Source organism: Thermobia domestica, chromosome 8, assembly GCF_964235325.1.
Source record: "Thermobia domestica chromosome 8, izTheDome1.hap1.1, whole genome shotgun sequence".
In the NCBI taxonomy this organism is placed as follows: domain Eukaryota; kingdom Metazoa; phylum Arthropoda; class Insecta; order Zygentoma; family Lepismatidae; genus Thermobia; species Thermobia domestica.
In genome coordinates this window covers 194,068,431-194,095,436 of record NC_137461.1, presented here as the reverse complement: position 1 = coordinate 194,095,436, position 27,006 = coordinate 194,068,431, and the positions used below count along the sequence as shown (strand labels likewise).

The following is a 27,006-nucleotide window of genomic DNA, read 5'->3' as shown; positions in this document are numbered from 1 at the left end:
TTGGACAGTGTTCTAATAAATATCTTTTCCATTTTGCTTGAACTTCAGTATTCTTCTTTCTTCATTCACTCTTCCAGAAAACCTTATGGAAGACTCAGAGCCCGTTCTTACAGCCACCTTTTGCAGGGTTGACATTTACAAATAATGTGATAACTGTAACATTTACCTTTAATTTCATCAATGATGCTAATTTAAGTGGACAGGTTTGGTGTGGGGAGTGTTTTCCCTAAAAGTTCTCACCCTGCCCCGAAACAAGCTATTTCAGAACGGGTATCCCTGGCTCGTGTATCAGGCAATATTTACAACTTACGAAAAGTTGCATTGTATTGCTCGGTTTGTTAACATATAACCTCTTAGACAGATAACATTTCGATTCTATAAATTTGCTTACTAGAATTGTTTGCTAGTTTCTATAAGGCTGATTACTAATGTCGATTGTTTTCGATTATTTTTGTGCATCAATCCACTACCAATGTCCCATTTATAGAAAGTGCCCCCAATAAAAAAATTTAAAAATATTCCATGAGTAGTGATGTGAGGTGGAAAATTTTCCGCGGAAAAATTTCCATTTCGAACAATTTTCCGCTACATTTTTCCGAAAAATTTTCCGTTCTGAAAAAAAAAAAAAAAAAAACAGTAATCAAGTAACAATTCCTCAGTAATCATAAAATTGATTGAATTCATGTATATAAATGTTAAAATGTGAAAGATCATTTAAAGAATCTGAAAATTTTCATGGCTCAGACAATTTTCAGTACTATGTAGGAACATATTTGGCACTGTTGCTCTCAAGCAACATCGCATTCTAGTGCGTTATCCGCACGAATTATAACTTCAGTGATCATTATTGCTTTCATACATATTCATATACACGATTTGCGGGTCACCTTAGTCAACAGGGGACAGTCAAATTTAGTATTGTAGAAGCTTTATCTCTTACGTTCCGCGAAAGTTCCTATTTATTTATTTATTTATTATTTGTGATTTCTTGCTCTGTAGGAAAATATTTCAACGAAACTGCTGCTAAGTACTGAGAGTATTCTTATGATATTTGACCATAATAGGGCAATGCTGCTCAGGAGCTGCACATAAAATCTATTTTATGGGAATGTTGCATTGAAATAAACACTTTGTATTTTGTAACCAAAATACAAAAGTATTTTTAAAAATATGAAATTATGATCAAGAAGACATGCTTCAAGCATAAAAACAAACTAAATATTTTAATGGTAATGCTATCAATGCTTGCCAATTAAAGCAGCGTTTCCCAACCTTTTTCAACTTGCGGCACACTATGGGTGTTACTTGGATTCTCGCGGCACACTTAAAGATATTATTTGTAAATATAAAACACAGTGGTATTTTTTCTGTGATTATTGATCTCCTGCTCACAAAGAAGAAAGCTCGAATACTGTTTTTTCCCCGTGGTAAATCATTATGCTTATTTTTCATTTTAATTTAAAAATAGAAAACAATTGCAATGAAATATTGTACTCAAGTTTTTTTTTTTTTTAAATACGCTTTCTTTTTAAAAAATGTATCCAACCTTTTACTAAGAAGAAAAATCACTAAACAACGAACGAACAAACAAACCTCATTTACTTTTAGAACACAAATGTAGGTAATTTGTCGAAAGGATTGAATGATATTTTAAATTTTCAAGCTACGAAATAGTCTACAACAAAGAAGCAATAATGGCCATAACAATGACAACAAATACTTTTTTCAACATTAGAAATGTGCAGAACAGTAACACGGTATGAAACTTAAAATTGTACATTTCTAGTAGAGGTTCATAGTAATGTGAAATACAAATATACAGTTTCCCCTACTTTCTACAATTTGATTGCTATAAAATTAATAATTTTGTTTCGATTCCTTGCGGCACACCAGCGGCCCATTCACGGCAACCAGTGTGCCGCGGCACACTGGTTGGGAAACGCTGAATTAAAGGGTTAAAGAGGAAGAAAAATGAAGGCATTAAAAGTAAAACGTAGACATATTCACCAGTGTTCAGAAGATGCTAAATACAAGGCACTGACCAGAGTGGGTCGGTGGATCGTAGTTGGTCGGTGTGTCAGAGTGGGTCATGGTGGTTCGGTGAGTGTGGGTGTGTGTTGGATCGCAGTGAGTCACAACCTGTTGACCCACGGCGCACTCACAAATCTTGACCCACGTGATCTATGAGCACTCCATCTCTGGCTGTTGTACGCCATAGAAACTTTCTGCACAATGAACTTGACGAGAATGTTGTCTGCAAGGTTAGACCTATGTGTTTGTATTTCAGAAAATAAATAAGTAAATAATAAATAATACTATCAAATAAATATGTCATTTTGTTGTCTTTATCGGATGTGCGCATGCTATTATCTTCATCGCTGGATAATTTGTTCTTTACCTTAGCAAATGCAAATTTCGCTGTGTTTTTTAAGTTAGCACCTGGTTTATTGTTTGTTTCAAGTTATGCAGACACGAAACATAAGTGACTCATTGTCTTATATTTGTTTCATTCCGCTGAAAGGCCTTAGGCACCTCTCCAGAATACTTTATTCAGTCTGTCTCTTTCACTATCGGTAACTGCTTAAATAAATACTATTGAATGATACGCGTACCTGTCAGAAGGGAACGAGTACCACCATTTCATAGCATAACGTATTTACAACTCTATATCCAAAACTGTCACTCGATATTTAAAGCTATATTAAGACAGATACCTTAATTCCCACATCTATAAATGACTCTTACTGATGGGGCAATCCAAATGAAATCGACCGATGATGGTTGCTAACAAAATTTAGTTTTTTTTATTAATTTTTTACCTATGTTTGTACCACATTTAGTGAGTTGAAAACGGGTATTCATTTATTTTTTAGCCGTGTAAGTTTTGTCGTAGCGGCCATTTTGCAAAGGCGCCTGAGCACATTTTGAACTTTCTGGTGCATTCCGTTAAACTCTGTAACTTTATAGGTGTTAAAGGTAATCAGTTCAAACCAAAACCATATGAAAGATAATGGAATGGAGAATATTCTGTGCTCTGTGCACACTGAGACGTGTTTCAGAACGTCGAGAAAAGAAGCTATGAACATTGAGGTTGGAAACCTAGAAATTGCAATTTTAAAATGTACATTTTGAAACGAAATAAATGAGACTCACCTTCAATTGCCTACAGCAAAAAGACGTTGAGTGTTACCGTCTCCCAACCATAATAGGTTGTCAGTGTTGCCAAGCAAGTGTAAACATCATAATGTTGCAATTGGGGTGCGTGCCATATAGAACAAATGTGACAGAAGCAGTATTGGACAATGGAAAGCATAATGTAAATGTCTCTGTCTCCCAAGCACCCAAGTTCGGCAGTGTTGCCAACCAATGCAAACAGTCAAGATTTTCACATGAAGTCTACAGCATAGCGAGACATAATTAGACTCCGACTCATACTTGTTTGCAGTATGTTAGTGCAAACCTACAAACATCCATATTGCCAGTGTTTGCAACCATTCTAAAATACATTTTCTCGAAAGGTTGCCTGACCATTGCATGCATAGAAATAAAAACTTGGCAAAAACATCATTCGACACAACAGCGAACATACTGTGAGTATTGCTAATGTTTTCAAAATGAATGTTTTTCTAATAGCAGTATACTATCTTGGTGGTATTTTTGTATTGTCTAATAATATGAACATGTGACTGAACATATATCATGAGACATGACTGTTGACCAGGCAACAACGAACGGAACAAGTTAGGAGCTCGTATAGAAAGAAAGGGTTGTATGAATTATGCATACAACTGGTCATAGGAGCTTCATTGTGACATACCGTATAGAAAGCAATCGTGGAGAAACCACGATTTGTCTTTAAAATTTGCTCATCATACCAAATTAGGTAATATGCCACATGCTAGGGTTGAGCCAAACGACCCCAGGGTCATTTCAAGTATGGTATTACATTACTAGCGTTTACAAAAACTGTGGCAGGAAAGCTAATCAATTTCAAACTGGAAGCATATGTGTTTTTCTGGCATCGCAGTGAGTTATTTGAAATGTAGCATAGTAGGGAAGGCCATGAAAGTAGAGTCAGTATTGATACGTTATTATGTACATATGTGTTTAGTGTTGTAAATATTTGGTCTAGGAATTAATTCGTGCGGGTGGACAAGAGATGGCGCAACGAACGGAGCGTCCCACAGTTCCGTGTATCCACACATGTGTTGCAAACCCCTGTCATCGCGTATCGTTCGTAGTATAGGGCAGTGGATTAAAGCGTCAACAACACCAGTTTGTAGTTAAGTGAACATGGCGCAATTTGTGCCTGATAAAGTGTTTTTGCGGGGTGTCCTGCTGCATTACTTTAACATGCAGAAAAGTGCGACTGAAAGTCATCGTATTTTGGTGGAAGTGTATGGTGACCATGCTCTAGCTGAGCGAACGTGTCAGAAGTGGTTTGCACGGTTTAGAAGTGGTGATTTCGGCTTGGCAGACCAAGAGCGAGCTGGACAGCCAAAAAAATTTCAAGACGAAGAATTGACAGCATTGCTCGAGCAGGATTCGTGTCAAACGCAGGAACAACTTGCAGCAGCATTAGGCGTTGATCAAACAACAGTCTCCAAACGCTTGAAAGCCATGGGAATGATTCAAAAGATGTCACATTGGGTTCCACATGAATTGAAAGACAGAGACGTTGAAAGACGAAAAACCATTTGCGAATTGCTGCTTCAACGACAGAGCAGAAAGGGGTTTCTGCATCGAATTATTACGGGTGATGAGAAGTGGATCCATTACGAGAACCCTAAACGAAAAAAGGCCTGGGTGAAACCAGGTGAACCAGGTCCATCACAACCAAAACGAGATATTCACTGTGCAAAGGTTATGCTGTGCATATGGTGGGATATGAAAGGTGTGGTGTACTATGAGCTGCTGCAACCGGGTGAAACTATGAATGGAGAACGTTATCGACGACAATTAATGCGTTTGAAGCAAGCTCTGGCCAGAACACGACCAGAATGGGAGAACAGACATGATAAACTTATTGTTCAACATGATAACGCTCGCCCACATGTCGCAAAACCGGTCAAAACCTATTTAGAAAATGTCGGATGGGAAGTTTTACCCCACCCGCCGTATTCACCAGACGTTGCTCCTTCGGACTACTACTTGTTCGATTGCATGAACAACGATTTGATTGGACAGCGGTTTACTTCTTCAGAAGATATCGAAACATGGGTCTCTGACTGGATCGCTTCCAAGGATGAGGACTTCTTTCGCCACGGAATCCGTACATTGCCTGACAGATGGGCGAAAGTGGTGGCTAGCGATGGACAATATTTTTCTTAAGGTATTTATGTATTTTGTGCTTGTACTACAGCTTCAATGTGTGCGTACCAACCGCACGAATTAATTCCTAGACCAAATAGAAAAAAACCGTTCGTATTTTTTCAGAAATGTACGTTTTTTTTTAGAAAAAAAAAACATTGCCTCTCGTTTTTTTTCTAAATTTAGTTTTTTTTTTCAAATAGTCATTTGTAATGTATCTTACGTCATTTAAGTCTGAAGTATTTTTATGTAGGTATAATTACCATAAAATGCAACATAAATTAAACACTAGATACTGATACGCTACAAATATTTTACAATTTATATGAGTAGCGTACCTACTAATCCGGGTTTCTGTACTGTTTCACCAATATCAACGAAGAAATAAAAGTATAAATGAACGTTTGTTTTTTTCGTGAAAGTAGGCCTTTAATAAGTACGAAAATAATATCACGAACAGTATAAAATGCAAATAACTTGTCTAAAGGTAAAAATTAATACTAATTTGCCTACTAATATTTTTCTGAATATCATATATAAATAATTTGTCGACTAGATATATAATATGCATTCCCGGCTCTACAATATGTGCAACACGTACATTTGCACTGGGTTGCAATATCTGTCCTAAGTATTTTATTTAAAATAAATATTTCTTGTTGGAGACAGACTTCATAATCATGGTAGCTAAATTTACTAAGCTGACCTTCTATTTGAATACTACATTCATAAATTTTGTTTAGGTCGCATTAGTTTAAGTCACATGATCAGTGCTAAAGCAAATGGTAAAACAAATCCCAGAATAAATTGCTTGATTGTTGTCAAATACAGGAACTCAATTCTCGAATGCCTGTCCCCTTCGGTTAGTTATCAAAGTTCTGATATGAAAGCTTCTCTTGTCTTTGTCGCAAATAAGATCGTTATCATTGAAGGTGGAAACACTATTTAAAAAAAAATAATAATAACAGATGTAGAAGGAAAATCAAGAAATAAAGGTAAAAGAGCTAGTTGCACTATGATTGCAAACTGATATGTTGAGACTGAAACTCGATATTGAATTCTATAAAAAGGATGTATTTGCTTTATTTTTCACTAACATAATAGATTAATAATTAAAAAAAACAGACACAACAATATTGTATTTGTAGTAAGTAAGTATTTAAGCCTTTCTGAGTGCGAGTGTAGTTTCCCTCCCTTTCGTTGTTCATGCTGGAGTAGCATACTTAAAATCGTGACTTTTAAGATTTGTTCTTTCTGGAGAAAGATTTAGGCGGCAAATTACGTCATTGCGCGGGCGACAAATTGCCTAGAGCCGGCCCGATGATATGTACACTCATGTCCACAATGATTGTCGCATATCTATAACGGTCTTTTTGTAAGAATATAATTTGATAATGATTTTGCAGGGTACTTTTAATACTGATGATGTGTGTATAATCGGAAAATGTATATTTGTGGTAAATTTCAAAGGAAAAGAATTATAAATACGAAAATGAGAAAGAGTAAAAAAAAACTGTTGTTAAATGGACAAGAAAGTTTTATTTTCGTTTTATTGTTCTTATTTACTGCTGTTTTGACATGAAATTTGCCACATACATGTCTTTGCCGTTTATACACATACTAACATTATAAGAAATACCAGGCGGATTCGTTATCAAATTATATTCCTACAACAACATATTTATAGACATGCGACAATAATCTTGGACATAAGTGTACATACAAGACATGAATATAGGATGACATAATTTGAAGTAATGCAGGGTGTTTCAAAATGAATATTAGGATTTTGAAACTTTGTAGTATCTATTACAATTAACTTACAATTATAAGTATTATCAAATAAAAGAGCAACTCAAACAGTTTTGTACACACGCATGCCATGCATTGTTTCCTCTGTCTGCCGTTAGAAAGAGCAAGTAGCAAAGATGGAGACTAGAGACCAGAAAGCTTTGTGTGTTTTAACTTTGCAAAGACTGAATCTGTAGTTACAGTGCAACCGTCTGTGTGAATTGAATGTTTTGTGTCATATGGCGGAAAGTTTATGGGCATTTCTCACTTATTGACTCAATGTGTGCCATGTGACGAATGAAGCTCACATCGAACACTTGAAGCAAAAACTGTTTGCGGTGTTCTTTTGTTTGATGTATTATTTATAATTGTGCGTAAAATGTAATAAGTACTACGAAGACTTAATTCCCCGATATTCATTTTGAAACACCCTGCATTTCTCAGCATCAGTATTGGAACTAAGATGTAAAAAGGAGATATTGTGATTGTTTACAACAACGATATTATTATTAGTCAAGATTATAATTACTACAACAACACAAGTTAGTAGTCAAAAATGTAATTAAATGTACAGTCGTAACCCTTTCGGACCCAGGTGGCCAAAGCGGCACATACGGGTGTGTCAATTTTTTAATCAGCTCCTGTATGGTCACTAATTAAGATATCGGTATATATATTTTTTGCTAAATATGGTTGGTCCATAGTTTATCATTTTAGTTTCTTTTTCTTCTGTGTGTGGAATTTCCCTCTCAAATTTCACCCCACTCAAAAATTCGAGAATTTTCGAATTTTCTTTATTACTTTGCCCCTGTAGCTTCATTCCCTTTAGAGAGACCTCCTTAAGACTTGTCAGGTAGATACGTCGGATGGATACCTAATTGTTGACATCAATTGGACGGGCTTGCACGCAGTGTTGCCAACTACGGAAATTAAAATCTCCTTAAATTGGGGCAAAAAATTCGAAATTTTTGTTGTAAACCGTACCTATACGTCCGAATGCAAGTCAACTTACGCCAGTCGAACATTTGTTCTTACTGAACAAACTCGAGTACATATCGTTACAGTGGGGTAATTAGGGGACGCACGAAAAATTCGGATTTAGGTTCTAACTCTTGATTTTCCCCTACTTTTCTCTTTATCGAAATATATTTTTGGTAATTAAAAGCATTGTTTTTTAAATATCACCATGATACTTGTAGGATATATTAGTAATGTACCAGTGTTTAAGATAGTTTTCATCTGTCTGGTAGCAGTGTTGCCAGCTACGGAAAATTTTAATTCAAGATGTTAGGGGAAAATTACGTGTTTTGTCTGTTATATCCCTCTTGTTGGCTACATAGGAACAAAAGTACCAGTATCTGAAAGTCTTGTCTTTATCCTTCACAACGCACTATAGAAAGTTTCAATAGGATAGTTAGGGGAAGTACAGCTAAGGTTTACAGTAGATCTTGTTCTCTAAGTGGAAAGATAACTGTGATTTTTTTTAGGTAGACTGAATATTTTTAATGACCTGCTTACTTTATTAGATATAGTCACAATACTTATAGGGTATATTATAGGGATACCAAAGCTTCTTTTAAGATAGTTTGTGTGTGTCTGCTAGCACTGTTGCCAGCTACAGAAAATTTTAATTTTCGATTTTAGAGGGAAATTTTGGAAAAAATCCCTTTTTGTCTCTATTATTTTCCCTCTTGTTGGCTACATTCCAGCAAACGTACCACTGTCTGAAAGTCTCGTCCTTAGCCTACACAACACACCATAAAAAGTTTCGGTAGAATAATTAGGGGAAGTACAGTTAAGGCTTATAATAAACTATGTTCTGTAAATGTTAAGAAAATTGTGAATTTCTGAGGTAGAATGAGATTTTTTTTTTTTTTAAATCATGCTTACTTTGTTAGATATCGCCATGATACTTGTAGGAAGTATTCTTGGGGTACGAAGGTTTACTTTCAAATAGTTTACGTCTGTTTTATGGCAGTGTTTTTAGCCAAAACAATTAATTCCCGATTTTAAGTAAAAAATTCGGCAAATTTCCCTTTCCCCTCTATTATTTCCCTCTTGCTTTTTTCGTTGCAACAAATGTACCACTACCTGAAAGCCTTCTCTTTAGCCTACAGAATGCACCATAAAAAGTTTCAATAGGATAATTAGAGAAGCTGTAGCCCCGGCATATCTGTTGGTTTTTGCTTGTGAGGCGTAAAAAGTGTCAAAATTTCATGTGTATGGAAACAGAGAATTTTTTCTTTCTCTCTTTGAATGGAAGCCAGCGACTTTAGGTTTTCACTGTACCTTGTCAACGCACCAAAGAATTTTTTTAGGTGACTTAGACCCATATTGCAAAAGTGGTGCTAGATACAAAAAATCTTGAAATTCGGTTAGGGATTTTTTGTAAATTTTCACCCCTACATTTCCCTCAGTGATTTCCCACCCGCTCGCAACACTGCAATGTAACGTACAGCAAAAATAGCCACATTCCTTTTCTAAAAAACAAGGTCTTAACCATATCAATAGGGTAAATGGTTTTTGAGCAATAAGTCACTAACTGACAAAGTAGGAAAACGCCAAAAATGATCTGGGTCCGAAAGGAATAATCACACGATTTTGCTCGTATAGGTACAAGGAAACAAACGATTTGTAAGTTACGAGGGCTTCGACTCAAGTTCTATTGATTATTTCAATAATCTTCAACATAAATCAATAAATAATAGCTGCCAGAAAAAAAACAGACATTTGAAAAAAACATGAAAAAGAACGATGTTTTTTATTGAAAAAAACTTCACAGAAAAAAAACCGTTTTTTTACAACACTATATGTGTTTACTTGATCAAAGCGATGTGTCTACTCCTTCTGTTAGAGCCCCGCTTGGTGAACTTTATGAGTTCAAGCACTCTGTCCATGGTAAGGTTCGAATAATGAGATGTAAAAATCTGGATAAATGTTGTTCGCCAGAGTTAGGCTTATTGTTGTATGTACGTGCCATATAACGAACACTCCACATTGGAGTTCCATGTTATAATGTGTGAGGTCCATATATCTCACACACATTCATGCTGATTATACAGCATGGTAATGAAGTTTCCATGTGTGTTCAATTCCCTTCCCAATGTTGTTCTTAATGAACAAGTGGTAGAAACAAAAAGGCTGGAGGCAATGACTACACTGGATGAAACTTGTGTCCATACAAGGTTCTTCATCGGATTTGCTGCATTTTGACAGCGAAGGTTTCTTTCTTGAAAAGCCAAAACATATCCTTGACAGACGTGAACGTGAAGTTCGCAGGTAGATCGATGTATCCTGGTTTCATGAACGCGTACTGCAAACGAGGATGGGATCTTTCGGATTGCAGCTGGTTCCTAGTCACTGTCATGATGGCGACGAGAGCAAATCGACTCTTCGTGCACACATCTTCGCACCATGTGTTTCATCTGCAGTATGACCTGCACATCCCAAGGTTGAATTAAACCTAATGTTTCAGCTTAAATGGAAATGGTCTCCAAATCAGGTCATTTGTCGTACATTGAAGAACACTTCATGATTGATGCCCCGTTTTTGATCAGCAGTAAAGTCGTTCCCGTTTCGGCCACCAACGCTTCCAAGTACTCTTCAAAGACGTCAGCAGTCATTTTATCGGACGAGTTACCTCGCAGGATGAGTCCTGGACACGCGGGTACTTTGGCAGTTACTTGAGACCCTAATCCTTTGGGTGCACTGACTGCCTGGTTTGGAGAGGCTTTTGTTGTATGCTTGTCCTGCAGCACTTATTGTCTGCTGGAATGTGAACGAGTGTTTCGTCTTATCTTCAGAGCGGAACTGGCAGGACACGTCTTTCGGTCCTCGTAGAGTTTTTCGGTCCTTGTGGAGAAATTATTACGTCATGGCGTAATCATTACATAACTAAATCCACTCTGATTAATGTTGTACAGTGAATACTTCTTGTCGTGAATCATTTGACGTATATCTCGAACGAAACTATCCGCTTCCACTGACTGATCATCCTGCTTTGCACGAGTAACCATTGTTACAAATTTGGTGATTTTCCGTGGCTGCAGGTTTAATTCCTTTTTGATTCGGGAAGTCATTTCCGAGAAGCCATAAATCCAGCAATCCCAAAATCGGTTCTCGATTTCGTGCATATATCCGAAGTTCCTCTTCAATAATCCGATGATAGTTGGGAGGAGCACGTTCAAACAGAACCCAAGACTTTATAGATTCGTGAAGAGTGCTCAACTTGAGGTTCTTCGAATCTTGGCACAATTGCCGTCTCATGCGCTGGATATCCTTGTCAGTGACTGTAACTCTTGCTCTTCGAGATGCTGATTTAGCCTGTTTGGCTCTTGGTGCACTCTCGTGGGCTTCAACTACTGCAGCAATCTTGGCATGCTTCCACAATCACCACGCTGCAGTTTCTTGTGAGAGAGTGAATGTCTTCTTATTCACATTGGCGTCTGACTCACCACCAAGAGGAAGCGGTTTAAATGGCAAGGCATCCATCGGTTCTTCGTCGGCCAATCATTATTTCCATGTTGGTATGTATCTTCCATGCAATTGTTTTCTGCCTTGCTGTGGGTGTAACTGTCGCACCATGGACAGGTTGGAACTGAGGGAGGGTTTTTATGACACCAACTGACGTTGCCATGACGAAAGTCTGATGTACGTTTTGAAAACATGCTGTCAGAATTAGAACAAGAGTTCTCGAAAATCACGTAGAATAGCAACACGAGTTTCACCTTGAACAACTGTTTATAAAACGAAAATGTCAAACACAGTGGGTTTAAATACCGGTACGTTTATGTTTCACGAAAGTTTGCAATGCGCACGGTCAGGGATACCTCCAATTGAGAAAGCTCTAGGATTCAACAGTAATCGTTTGCTTCACGGAATAATTTTCATAACTGTTTTTCTCTTACAATCTATTGACCCACCTTGCTGATTGACTACGCTCGTAATGTTCCGCTGATTGTATGTGGAATGTGTTGTCAAGATTGTTGGACTCTGGATCTGTATGGCACAACCTTAGCATGAAGCATATCACATAATTTGATACGATGAGCAAACTCTAAAGACAAATCTTGGTTTCTCGTTCCCCACAACTGCTTTCTATTCGGTATGTCACAATGAAGCACCTATGACCAGACGTATGCATGACTCATCCAACCCTATCTTTGTATACGAGCTCCTAACCTGTGCCGTTCATTGTTGCCTGGTCAACAGTCATGTCTCATGATATATGTTTACCCGCATGTTAATATTATGAAACAATATAAAAATACCATCAAGCTAGTATACTGCTATTTGAAAAACTTTCATTTTGAAAACGTTAGCAATACTGACCGACTGGGGTGTTTGGGGAATGGTACCAACCACACAGTATGTTTGCTGTTGTGTCAAATGATGTTTATGGCAAGTTTTTTCTCTATGCATGCAATGGTCAGGCAACCTATCGAGAAAATGTATTTTAGAATGGTTGGAAACACTGACAACCACTGACTCAACGTCTTTCTGCTATAGTGTCATGTGATGTTTCTGCCAAGCTTGATGTATAAACGTCTCGTCGTACGGAATCTGTTTAACAATTTCTCATTTTTACAATTGGTTGACAACACTGACAAACTCTACTATACTATACTGCACATAGTGTCACTAACACCAACAAACTGGCCTCTTATAGGGTCAAGTTGCGGGTTTGACCGTGATTTCAAAACGGTTTCGTACTTCTCATGGCCAGAGCTTTCAGATAATATATAGGTTTTCCCCCAGATACTTGGTCCCGGTATGGAATCATCCCTAGTTAGTGTCTCATTAGAATTATGTCTGCCTTACTTGAGTGCTACCTTTTAAGGTAACTCTCCGATTACCGTACGATACTGGCTCTACACCGGGAAATCTGAAAGCTCGCACTGGGAATTGGATTCGAAACTAGACTACTGAAGGCACGAGTGCTCATCATTGGGCTAAACTGGAGCTTGCAATAGTAACAATAAAATCGTCATCAACAGATCTAATCATTATTAGCATAACCTTAGTACATTAATTTCTGTTTTTAGAGTTCCAAACTATCCTATGCTTAACTGTCGGAAGTCTTATAGAATGGGTATATCCATCCGTCCGTCCGTCTGTACAGCTATCTGTCTGTTGACAGGTATCAGAGCAAAAACGGTAGGAGATATCGACAAGCGGTCAATTCTTTTTGCAATCAATTCAACGTCCCACGAAAAGGTTTGATTTTCTCTATTAACATGTCATTCAAACCAGAAATGGTTGAAATTAGTCATTTCTGGTTTCAATGTTTTTCACTAAAAAAAAAAAAAACCGTAATAGATAACGACAAATGTTTCTTGCAATCGATTTAGTATTTCCCGGAAACATATCGTCACCATCCACAACGCTCTACCAAAATGTAAAGAGGTTAAAATTTGCTACTACTTACGGTTTCAATGCTAATTTTCATAGAGCAAAAACGGTGAAAAAAAAGTACGAGAAGCAGGTTTCTGCAATCGATTCAGCATTTCAAGAATAGACTCCATATTCTAGATTAACCCGCTATTCACATCGGAAGTGGTAGAAATCAACTATTTGCATAACAAGTTTGGTTGAAATTCCTTCAGGCGTTCCAGAATTACGCAGGTCTTGTTCAAAAAGTCTTGGTCACTAATCTTGCTTCAGAAGACCATATTGTGGCAATTACGTGAAAATTTTAATAATTTGACAGTAAATCAAGCTCTCAGTTGGCTGCAGAAAACTCACAGTTGTTTGATTTACTTCTAACTGTAGGTAAGAGTACAGGGTTTTTCGAAGAGATATCAGTGGTTTGTTTTTTCTTTTTTCTTTTTCTTTTTTTAAAGAAAAGAAACCAACAATTCTCAAAATTGCTGGGATACAAGTTTGCATACTTTTAATCAGAAGTTTATATACCAAGTTTAATATTTCCAACTTTACAGGATTATGAAATGCTCGATTTTTCACATAAATTTTGATCCCTTTCTCCACTTTAGGATATGCAGTTTCATCAAAGTACAGTATATCATGATAAAGCCCTAACTTGAGCCATGCTCCATTCATATACCAACAACGATCAAAATCTATCCAGCAGTCTAGGAGGAGTTAGCCGCCAAGCAACGTTACTTTCATTCTTATTCGAATCAGCTGAACCTGCACTGTCTACACAATGCGTCATTCTAATACGTGCATTAATTTCCTTCTCACTAGCTCACTATATTTGTACATCTCCCTTTACAGACATAAGCGAAGGACAGGAGGATCCACAGAGAAAGTGAATTGCTATATGATTACATGAAAGAATTTTCTATTATACAATTATAAAATTGTATCACTTCTAAAAATACGTAAGCGAGAATTAGAGCTTTTACGCAAACAAACAACAACAAAAAAAATCGTTTGTAAAAGAACGTAGTTTTGCACCTCAGTACACAGAGAAAATTCCGTTCTCCGGACAACGGTGTATTGTACAAATATACGGTATCCTCTTGCTTACTATAGAAATCAGTACGGAGCATACGTTATCCGTATGCTACATAGGCACTGACCTTAGATGCCGTTGCAGGATGTCTGACATCTAACAGTTTTCCGTATATCACATGGATATACTTACGTTACCTTCGTCAGCTATATGTTATATACGTCCGTCCATTTGTATGTGAAATCATGACCGCCTACATTGTTTCATACGGAAAGTACGTACAGATGGAACACTTATACAGAAAGTATTATAAACCATGCGTCTGCTGTACGTTAAGTCCAAAAACTACAGGAATTACGCATTACGAATTTTTAAGTACGCCACCTGCATTTTTTTTCTCAGTGTATTTGTTTATCTTTGCAATGCCCTAACGACATTGTTACTCTTATGTGCACAAAGTAACCGCTAAAACGTTGAAAAGAAAAATAATGGCACATTTAAGGAAAAAAGTTAGGGTTGGAATATGCCGAAGACACCTCGCGATGGAGGTCGAGGTTTAAATCGCGGTTTTACCCTCGATACTGGCACAAACACATGGATCCAAATGGGTAAGCGCATGCCGAAAATGCACGCTACATTGCGACGTAGAGGTCGACCGCGAGGGTGAATTAGTGGTCGCGATGATGAACAACTGAGTTTGTTTTTACATCGATGTCCAGCGGAAGCATCGCTGTGGCTCATGTTCTCATTGGCTCTCCCTGAAGCGCTGCACGGAATAAAGTCTTCATTTGTTTAGAATTTCGTCTGCAGAGGATTGTATGTGTCTATGCTCGAGATGTTTTGCTGCACTATTGTATTTGATTATGAAATACATATTAATAGAACTAATGAGAAATGTTTCGGCCATATTGAATAAGAAAAACAAACAATATCATAATAGGCACGTTTTAAATAGAGAATGGAAGAAACTAGCAACTGAAATGGGAATGTCAGATAACTTATTCATTTGAGAATTATACTATAGCTTATTATTATATAATGCAGTGGCGGTCACAGGGAGGGCGCTTTCGGGCTGAAGTCCGTAAATTGTAGAATTTTTAAAGAAAAAAAGAAGCTACTGTTAATCATATCTGTTCTTAAAAACTGCACGCCTCCGCCCCAATTCCATGATTAATAAAAAGGGTTTCTTCTGAATTCGTTATTGATATAAGGTAAAGAAATACCTGTAAAGACAGGCACGTATCCATAGGGAGGAAACGTCGAATAATGGAATTGCAGTGCCGAAACTTCACTTGCTGCAGTTAATACCCCTCCACCTCGAGACCCGAAGACATACCTGATTTATTTATTTATTAAATTTTACTGGGAAACGATTTCTCGCCTGATTGCTGAAAGAGGGCATTTCTTCACGGAAAATTGAATAAAAGGCAAAAGTCTTTGATTTAGAATATAGATAGAGATGAACAAGAGCTGAGACTCAAATATTTTTGTGAAACAAGAGATGAAACTTTGACATTTCTAATATCGCGTCTCACGTCCATCCCTATTTATAAACAAACTGTTTGGTTCTTTCAATTTCAAAATGTGGTTTCGCAGTGATTTTTATGCACTGAGGGAATAATTTCACATGCGTCACAGCAATGTTTCTCCTTAAACTGAGAACTTAACAGCGAGGGTGCGACCTCCTCGCTATGTGCGCCCTTCATCCATCGCGACCAAGACATCGAGGTAGCGACCGCGACTTAAGGGTCTTCACTACAGCGAAATTAAACTACCGCTAATTTTAGAGTTTTTCTGTAATATCTTCAAGACAAATAAGTGTATTCGAAAAGCAAAAACGTAGTGAACTAGAGAATATGATTTTGCATGTGATACTGTTATCACTACTCATCTATCTGCTTTCGATTTGCAACTGTATATATATATATATATATATATATATATATATATATATATATATATATATATATATATATATATATATATATATATAGCATTTTTGCGAGTTCTGTAAATAGCGGCATACCAAAAGCAGATAGGTGAATTGTGGTAAAGGTATCACATGCATAATCGTATTGTCTAGTTCACTACGTTTCTGCTTTTGGAATATTTTTTATTTGTTTTGAAGATATTACAGACAAACTCTAAGATTAGCGGTAGTTTAATTTCGCAGTAGTGAAGACCCTTAAACCTCGACCTCAATCTTGAGATATCTTCGGCATGTCCCTACCCTTACAGTGATAACTTTGTAAATCTACACCAACTTTGGAATTGGCCAGCTGAAACGAAATTAGCTTACTTCTAGAACTCGTGGTTTCCAAGATCTCACTATCGAAATAGTTGGCCAGAAACTTATAAACTTAGCATTTTAATATATAGTGGTGGATCTAGCCCGGGGCTGGGGGCCTAGGCCCCCAGTTTTTTAATAACAAAAATAATGTAAACTATTATTTATATATTTTAGAAGTTTGTAGTAATCTCATGATAACCTACCATACTCTAGATTCTGGCTGCCCCCCCCCCCTCCGTTTTCACTTTCTAGATCCGTCTTCCTGAATCTCCACTGTGTGCACAGCGCATCATTCCCATGTGAATATGGATCTCTTTCCCACTTCTTTGCTATTTACAGACACAAGTGAAGGATGTGAGACTCATATGGTCGTTTGGGGCAATACCGACACCCTAAGGACATTTGCACTACTACAAGATTGTAACGAATTATAGCCCATGGTTAAGTATACTATTTCACCTACTTGACAGATACAATACATGTTCCACAAAAGCAATGTGTGGCTATGGAGCCACAATTCAAATGAACGATGAAGAAGTGTCGGAATTCCCCAACTCTATGGGGAAGACCGACAGGTTGATGGGGTAATACCGACATCAACATTAAAACCTTACGTACTATGTTAATGTCATTAATAATTCCACAACGCACATTACTGTTCGTAAAGTAGTTCACGAGCTTTAAACAAACACGGGAATCTGTAATTGTGGGAATGTAGAATGTCTTTATTTACAGCTACAGAAAATATTTCAAAAATGTCACTGAGTTACAAATGAGGGAAAAAATAATAGCAAAATTTGTTCAGTTACAAAAAATATATGAAGCAAGAATTTCTTTTAAAAAATAATATGCTAAATGTAAGCTAGTGCAGAGAGCACAAAAATTCTGTACTTCATAAAAAAGTATTTGTTAATTTAAAAAATAATATGCTAAATGTGAGCTAGTGCAGAGAGCATAAAAATTCTGTACTTCATAAAAAAGTATTTGTTAATTTATGTTAACCACATGTTATTAAAAGTATGGTTATAGATTAAAATATTAGTGTTAGCTTCATAGATAGGAAAGTGCAAACATTATATTCATATATGTCTGAGATTTCACACTGTTGACACACAAAGAAGGGATCGTCTGGATGAAGAACACAGTCCTCGTTGAACCGCTGAAAATATTTTGTATTTACATCAAGAATTTCTGTGGCCCACTGTACACTTCCTTTTACAGACACAAGTGAAGAATGGGAGGACTCACAAAGGAGGCGAATTTATCTATGTGCAACAATTTTCTATTACATACAATATTGCAAAATTGTATAATTTCTTAAAATATCTAAACCAAGACTAGCCAAAATTGGCGCTTTGGAACGAAGAAACAATCGTTAGAAAAACAAAATCATTTTCCGCCTCAGTATTGTTTACATTAGCAATGCCGCAACGACAAAGTTAATATTATAGTTTCAAGATGACCACTAAAATGCTGAATAGAAAGATAACAGCACATTAAAAAAATAAATGAGAACAAACCTACACAAAATGTGGAATAATCAACGAAACCGATACGTTTCAAGAACTTGTGATTTCTCAGATCTCATCGTCGAAAGAAATTGGCAACTAACGTATGAACATAGAATTCGGATAAATTTTTAATTGAATTGTGGAAAACAATAATCTCTACAGTATACTATTATTACAAAAAGAAAAATGCTCAAATTTGTTAATACGAAATGATCAGAAAGTGTAATTATCTGCAACCAACCAAACTTCTGTAAGGGTTTCGGTTGTACGCAACAGGCACTCCATAATTATTTCTAAACAATTAATTTGATTAATTTTACAATACAACCATAAGCTACAGCAAAATTATGTGAAAATGTTGTATAGTCATCGAGTTTACGTGTTTGTACAAATTTTCAGAGCTCTAATTAGTATGCAAGTATGTGAAATTTAAGTTGCAAAAATTTGTATCCAACCAACCAACAAACAAACAAACAAAATATTATCAATCCATTGTAAAAAAAAAATCTCTTTTTTTTGCATAAAGAGCGGCGTTGACACAAATTCTAATTAACCGATCAAGTCCTTCACCTCACAATCATGGCTCATAAATCCTTTTCTTTACTGCCACACTGAATTCGTGCGAATGAAAACCATATGTATTTTATATACATTAGGGTGTCCGAAAAAAATTCAAGATTGTTTTTCTGTAAGTCGTAATACTGCGGAAAAGTTGCGATTTCGGGAGACTAGAAAGGAGAATCGATCTATACCTTCTGGTCGCACAGTGCTTTAAAATTTGCCGAATTTTGATAAACGCATACATATTATCAACACTTGCTGATCCATTGCTGGATTAAGATTTTTCCAATAGTTTTTGACAACAATATATGTTGTGTAATTTGTTTCCTAGATATTTGCAGTAGTACCTAATTTCGTCACACCACCTTGTATTAGAATGCTGTGCAGGTCACTTCTTGTCACTTGTGGTATCCAGTAAAAAATTTGCTTTTGTCTAACATTTTTACTATACTTTTTATCTTAACGTGTCAACATTTAAATGTAATAGCTCTAGTAGAATCTTACTCGAACTGCTAATGTTGAAGAAAAAAGGAATTGTTCAAATTGATTAAGGTATTCCGCTCGCGCAACGGTTGTCAATTCTAAGAAATTCAGGTGCTCGTTGTAAGAATTGAGGGAGAGTGATAGGGGCAATTGCCTCCCTCGAAAGCTTCCTTTTTTTCTAAGCTCTGCTATTTAGCATCACATTAGAATCATTATAGGATATTATATTAAAATCTACCACGAAAAATAATAAATCATGTTTTATGATTTGCTTTATTAGGTATTGGATATATATTTCGTATTTCGTGCCTGCATGAATGTTCAGGAGACGATCCGTCCCCTCCAAACGACTCTTCTGGATCCGCTAGTGTTAGATACCATATTTGTAAAAGGGCTCTCATTCTCCTCCTCCCCTCAAACGAGGGAGGGAGGTCTTCTTGAGCTAGTCATACCAAAGTACCTAAAGACTTGAAAGGGTTGCTAGGTGAACTCAACTTCATTTTTTTTTTTTTTTTTGGGCTGTTCATATTATGTGCTGTTGATGTTATAAGTTCTCAGCTTTATTTATCATTCATAAAATGTACCACATATGTCATGTAGCCTACCCTCTATGAAGTGTACGCTGGTGTTATTGTGTTGAGCTTTGGACGTGTCATCGGAAAAATCAGTTTCGAAATTTTTCTCTTCCTTTGACATCATTGATAAATGTTCTTGACTCAGATCATCATAATAAAACTGGTCAACCTACAGACGTCCGAAAATAATCTGTTCCCTATTGCTGAAAGAATTATCTGTTGAACATTTCGGAGTTTCTTACAAGAGAGAGAGAAAAAAAATCGAAGCGTTATATTCTGTAGGATAAAGAAGATTAATGATAGCGGTATTACCCTTTAACCCTACATCGCTCGGTTAAATTTTGTAATGCGTTTGGTCGGTTGTGACCACCGTGCTCACACCTAAAAAACGCGTTTATTTTATTCTTGTAGTTATAATTTGGAATTTTCAGTTGATATTTTGCGCAATATGAGATTTTCACGTTCTGATATTATATTAATAAATTCCAATAGAAGATTTGTTTAAACATATGGAAAGTGAACCATGTCTACTTTTATTTCAGCTCGCTGCCTAATGTTTTTCAGTAAGATATACAGAAAAATTTACGTGAAAATTATAGCACAGATTTGATGCGAAGATATGAGTACTCCAGCCGAATACAACATCCGTATGAGAACATGAACCTCATCGTGATTGTCTATAACATTGCTGTCCCTGCTGTAGTTGCTTCTCATTGTCTAAAGATGTAGTTTGCAATTTCTTCTATTGTTTCATCCATAAAAAGGTACCATATCTCCACTCAAGATACGGGCGGCTCAGGCGAACATAATAGTAAGCGCTACTTCCGGTGAAATTGAGGTGAGAGTTGTGATCGAACCATTAGAAGAGAATGTACACTGTTTAATTTTGGAAATGTACCTGCAGATGGCAGGAAAAGCTTGTTTGATGTATCATTGAACTGAATGCCATGTAAATGGTCAACCCAGTTTATTCGAAAGTTAGAAAATGTAACATACCACTATATTCACTCGAGCCCCTGTTGTTATATCTTTCATATTCAAAGTATACTCTATCTTGAAAATAATTTCAGTCTTTTATTTGATATTTGTAATAATAATAATAATAATAATAATAATAATAATAATAATAATAATAATAATAATAATAATAATACGTGCAACTGATAAAACTTGACATGGAGATAGATCATAATGAACGTGGCTGGTTGGTTTGGAGTTTTGCGTTTCGTTCAGGACCGATGATATATGAGACGTGGGTCTACAGCTTAAAGTGGAATCTTAGCACATGATCTATTGGGAATCGAACCCAGATCTTCTGCGCCTACGTCACGTACGCTAACCTATGTAGCCACGAGAGAAATCTTTAAGTTTTACGTCCCACGGTTATGCCGGTTAGGCTAAAGGAGACGGTGATGATGAGAGATGAGTGAAATGGTGGAATGAAGAAAGTGGGAGGAAACGGGAGAACCCCGAGAAAACCCACGAGCACGGTGTTTGTCCACCACAAAGTTCACTTGGCGGGGGCTGGGATCGAACCCGGGACCCCAAGCACCAGAGGTGAACGCTCTACCACTGAGCCACCGCGCCCCCTAGCCACGAGAGAGTTCATGACAAGCTTAGTAAGCATATGGAGCTTAGTTTAGGCCTTTGGTTCCTGGGATTATGACTTACTCAAATTAACGATAAACAGAAGTATTTAGAGTCTAATTGCTCTTTGGAATAAACTTGCTAGTAGATGTTAATTTGAGTTATGATTGAATAGTTGTATACTTATAGTTAAGGATCTCAACATTTGAAGTCAACATCTCATATAAGCAGAATATTAATTGATATATAACTAACTAACTCTATGGCCTATGGAACCGGAGGTTTAATGCCGCATTCCAGGCACGTAGCCAAGGGGGGGGGGGGTCCGGGGGTCCGGACCCTCCCCCCTTGGAGACCAGAAATGAAAAAATTAAGGAAGGATGAAACAAAATAAAATGAGAAAAAGAAGGATCAGTGTTAAAAATAAACTACAGGAAGCTTTTGGTTACTCTTTCTTATGAGGAAATTTGTATTACTTGCAATACATGGTTGCGAGGTGAGCGATATATCCTGGAAGAGTCAGGGAATTTGAAATTTCTAGAAAAGTTGCGGAATTCTCAGAATTTCTGCTACTAGTCAGGGAGAGTTCAAGCGTCCGAAACCGTAGTGCCGTTGTGTAACAGCGTGGATATTTTTTTATCATAATTTTTCGTCATCGCGTCCTTGCAACATCAAAGATGTTATTTCAAAATCAATTTTCAACTGCTCCTTTAACCTGTCATTTGAAACAGACAGTAGTTGACTGAATAATAAAAACAAAAACATATGTGGAAAGAAAGTTCTGTTAACATTTGATTCAACAGAAAAAGGAACGCGGATATTGTAAAAATATTTTACAAGACATTATTGAGTATGTACTTTTTATAATAGTGAATATGCTTTTTATAATAGTTGGGGTCATAATGAAGGGAAAATTGTTATATTTGAATAAACAGAGGAAGGATGTAAATATTGTAAAATCTTTTTCAATAAGTTTTTTTTTTAAATTTTACTCGAGACTTCTTCATAGTTTATTAAAATACTTACAAACATATCCTCACAAACCAAAATATGTTGATATAATCGAACTCCTGGGCCTTCAGAATTTCATGTCATGCCTGCCCCCTCCCCCCTCCCCCCGTTTACGAAATCCTGGCTAAACGAATCAATATATGTTCCAGTAAAATAGTTTAGAATGATCGAGCCCCTGGTGTGCTGACCACAGTATTTCATGTCACAGACGTGACATGCCCCCCCTTCACGAAATCCTGGCTACGTGCCTGCGCATTCACAAAAGCTCTCCACTGACTTCTATTCTTAGCCAGCAGAATACAGTTTCTACTTTGTATTCCTATTTCTGCGAGATCCATCTTAATATTGTCCTATTAGTTGACAATAATCGACATATACAAGTAAAAACCTGTTTAATAAATCCAATGCATTGGTTAATTATTGTATGCATGTTATCTTTAATTTTCTAATTTATTCCTTCACTTTATCTACTTTTATATTTTACATTTTCTGTATTCTTTCTTGCTGCAAGGAAATAATCTAGCTTTCTACCCTTACTCTCCTATTATAGATAATACTTGTAGAACTCGCCGTTCAATAGGGGGCAGCGGTGGCTCAGTGCTAAAGCCTTGGTACGTGGGACCCTTGGTTTGATACCTGTTCGCGCTAAGTAGGCTTTATGGTGGACGTACACCGTGTGCATGGGTTTTCTCGGTCTTCTCGCAGTTTCTTCATTCGGATAGGTGCTGATTGCCACGGGTGCTGACTGCCACAGCCAATTATTGGTGCTCATTGCCACGACTGGCATTGATTGCAAATATCAAGGTGCTGATTGCCACGACGGTGTGCTGACTGCCACTAGCCTGGAGAAACTGTATTTGGAAAGAGCGGAATTAATCCTTCATACTAAATTTACTAATCATCATAGTAAATTTAGTATGACCATGGGCGGCGATTAGGGAGGGGCAAAGGGGCAGTTGCTCCCACTTTTTTTTGAAGTGACCCATTAATGTATAGAGTTTCATTTGGAAATGTAAAGTTTTTGTTATGTATTACTGGTTCATAGAAAATAAAATGTACCATATAATATTTTCCGTTGCGTGAGTACGTATTGATTGCTTCCCCGTGTAGTTAAACTACATGAATTGCGTTTTAATTGCCACGGAAAATGGTCCAAAAACTTTCCTGTTGGAGCGCAACAATTCCAGCGTACTTTTATTTATTTTTACAAGGGTTCAATATCGTAATCAGCCGCTTTGAAACTAATTGAGAGAATATTTCGCAAAAAATAAGTCTTTCACAAGTTATTCTTTAATTGCACAAAATTCGACAGTTTCTAAAATATCTTTTCATCTTTCTAATAGTAAGGGTTGATTTTTAGCTTAACGCCCTTTTCAGCAGCGAGGCTATATGAGACGGAACCTACTGATTAATGTGGAATCCGAACACATGAGCTCCGACCGGGAATTGAAGCCGAGTCTCCCATACCTTTTCCATTGTTTTGCAGTGTAATATACGAGTGAAGTAATGTATTTAGGGGTGTACGATTGTATATACAATTATATATAGTGAATTCGACATAACTCTAGGTTTTATAACTGAAATGTGGAGTGATTCTAAGTATCGTTGTGTTTTGGTGTCCAAGAAAGTGAAAACTGCACCTAATGGCAACGAAAATGTTTCGGGAAGCTGCAGAAGTATTTCCTTAAATGTCGTAGCATATGCTTGTAGTATTTTATTTCTTTCATTTTCTAAGAGTAATAAGCTATTAACATACATTTAATAGTATGTGTGGAATTAAAAATATAAGTTGTTCATTAATCCTCAGTTTAAATATAACTTCTACAAAACAAGCCTCATTATTCATTACTATGAATAGTGGCGTATTTAGGGGGGTGGCTTCCGGGCTTAAGCCCCCCCCGAAATCTTACTTAGTATAGTAAAGTAAATTAAATATCTTGCAGAATTTTCACATTTCTAGGCAAAGCCCCTCCCGAAAGTTAGCAAAGCCCCTCCCGAAACAAAATCGTAAATACGCCACTGATCTATGATTAATATTATCCTTTCTGTTTATTTGTTTTGCAAATCTATTATTAAATAATCTGATCATACAGTTTTCCAGGCAGAATTTTCAGATGTCATGAGCAAGGAATTAAATCTCTTCTTACACCTTTGTTGTTTAAGAGTATAAAGGACTAGTACCTACTTGCGTTGCTCTTCTCAATTTGCTTAATAAAATATGAAATACGTTATACGATATTTTAACTGAAAAAAGTATCCTATTTGTTATACAATCTTTCGTCAAACAGTGCTAGAAAAACCAAGGAAACTAACATTAATATACAAATATTCAGGTCTTGCCCCCCCCCCCAACTTTAACGTCCAATCGCCGCCACTGAGTATGATCGATTAATTCAGTAATCATCACAATAAATCTAGTAATCATCACAGTAAATAAATTAGAGTAATCGTCAGTGTATATTAAAGTCATTTTTGTAATGATTTTTATATATCAATATAAGTCAGTATATATTAGAGGCATTTTTGTAATGATTTTTATTTTCTTTTTTACTTGACGACGTATGTATTGAACAAGTCTCCTGGAAGACGTGCGTACTGAAGAAAGCAAGTGATAAGGTTCCTATCGGAGCCTGAAAGTATGGATTAAATGTGGCGTGTTAAGATTCATCGCGTTTCTTTCATGCTTCTTGGGATCCGGTAATGTTACGTCTAGCAACTTTCTCTCAGACTCGTGGCAGTCAGCACGCCGACGTGGCAATCAGCACCTTGATATCGGTAATCAGCGCCAGTCGTGGCAATCAGCACCAATAATTGGCTGTAGCAGTCAGCACCCCACCCTTCATTCAGTCATTTCATTAATTTATCATCATCACCGTCTCTTTTAGTCTACACGGCACCGTCTTTAGTCTAGTCTGGGACGTTAAACTGAAAGATTTCATTTCATTTCATTTTCTTCGTCGTCGGACAAAGCATTCAAATAATATACCACACCTAGGTACATACATAAGTGTATTCTTCGTTGCTTTTGTTCATATTATTAACATTTTTTGGTAAGCAATGTGAAAGTATGAAGTGCACTCTACTTGCATATAGCATCGTATATCAATAAGTAAATAAGGACATTGTAGCAAATTTAACTTGTAAAGGAGAAGGATATCTGCTTTTGTGTTGTATAAAAGAAACAATGAGGACCTCGTACATTTATTATTGAATTCAGTGAGTGGCTACGTGTACATTTTATGAGTAATTGACTTAAAGAAAGAAAAAAAAGTAGATGAAAAGATTACCTGGAAGCGGAATTTCCCAACAGGAGGTTCAGCGAAGCGCAAACCTCGGAAGGCGTAATAACTTTTGCCATTTCTTGTGGTGTTTTTGGTTCCAGATATTCGAGCTTCATTTCCGTCCTTGTAGACATAAACTAAGGGCTGATCTTCATCCGGAATAGCTGCTGGATGTCCACCTACAATTCGTTTTGATCTTCTGTGAGAATTTTCACTTGATACTGATATTACTACAAGTAGCAACAACACAAGAACCGATTCACGCAAGGCCATCGCACACAATGGAAACAAGACTGATGTTGCGAAGATCTGCAGAAGTTTACGAGAAGTCACCAACTCTCTGCTGGAAAGAGAGCGGCCTTCATCCAATTATCCGTGCTTCCTCTCTTCCTTTCCTGTGATATGTTGCGATCAGGACAACGAACAATACAATTAACAGATAACATTTGCACAGTGTCACATAACTGGTTCACAGCGAAAGCTATATTTATGAGCCGCTATATGGAACCCTTCATGTGGCTATATGTGCATCCTTTTCATTAAATTAGAATATTCAAACATTGAAATCGGAAATATTATTTAGGTTTACATTTAGGGATGCGCTCGAGTCGAGACATGTCTCGAATCTCGACTCGACTCGACTCGAATTCGAGTCGAGATTCGAGTCGAGACACACTTTGTAAAATTCGAGACGAGTCGAGACAAACGTATTTCTCGACTCGAATTTTCGAGTCGAGACACGAGTCGAGTCGAGACGGCTCTTAAAAATCTCGACTCGACTCGAATGTCTCGAAAATCTTTCTATAATTTTTAATATTATTTTGAAGAAAGTATTCACTCAGAAACAGCCTTGAAACCAATTCCAGCTTTTATTCCTTCAGAAAGGTACAGAACGCATAAAATTAGTAGTTAATCTTTAAAGATCAAGATTTAATTTTCAGTTCAATTCAGTTAATTAGAACTAATAGTTAATGTCGTTGTATTTGGTTGTACTGCAAATATAATGATAATAATAATAATAATTGATTATTTAGTTTGTATAAAACTATTATCAGTAGTCTAAATCTAGTTTGTATAAAACTATTGCGATAAAGTGAACTTCATAAATTCTCTGAATGAGCAGTTGGTAGTCTATAGTAATTTAGCATAGTTATAATTATTGTGTTTTCGTTCCCATGAACGCAATAGG

At 36.7% G+C, this 27,006-nt stretch overlaps 1 protein-coding gene across 1 annotated transcript in view; it reads right to left on the bottom strand.

Moving 5' to 3' along the window:
* Positions 1-26,140, bottom strand: part of LOC145693405 (carboxylic ester hydrolase) — a 98,154-nt gene extending 72,014 nt beyond the window's left edge. Inside the window, exon 1 of the mRNA XM_081769372.1 lies at positions 25,824-26,140. Within this exon, the coding sequence (XP_081625498.1) occupies positions 25,824-26,090 (267 nt within the window). The 5' untranslated portion in view covers positions 26,091-26,140. The remainder of the gene's footprint in view (positions 1-25,823) is intronic.
* Positions 26,141-27,006: the final 866 nt, after the last annotated feature.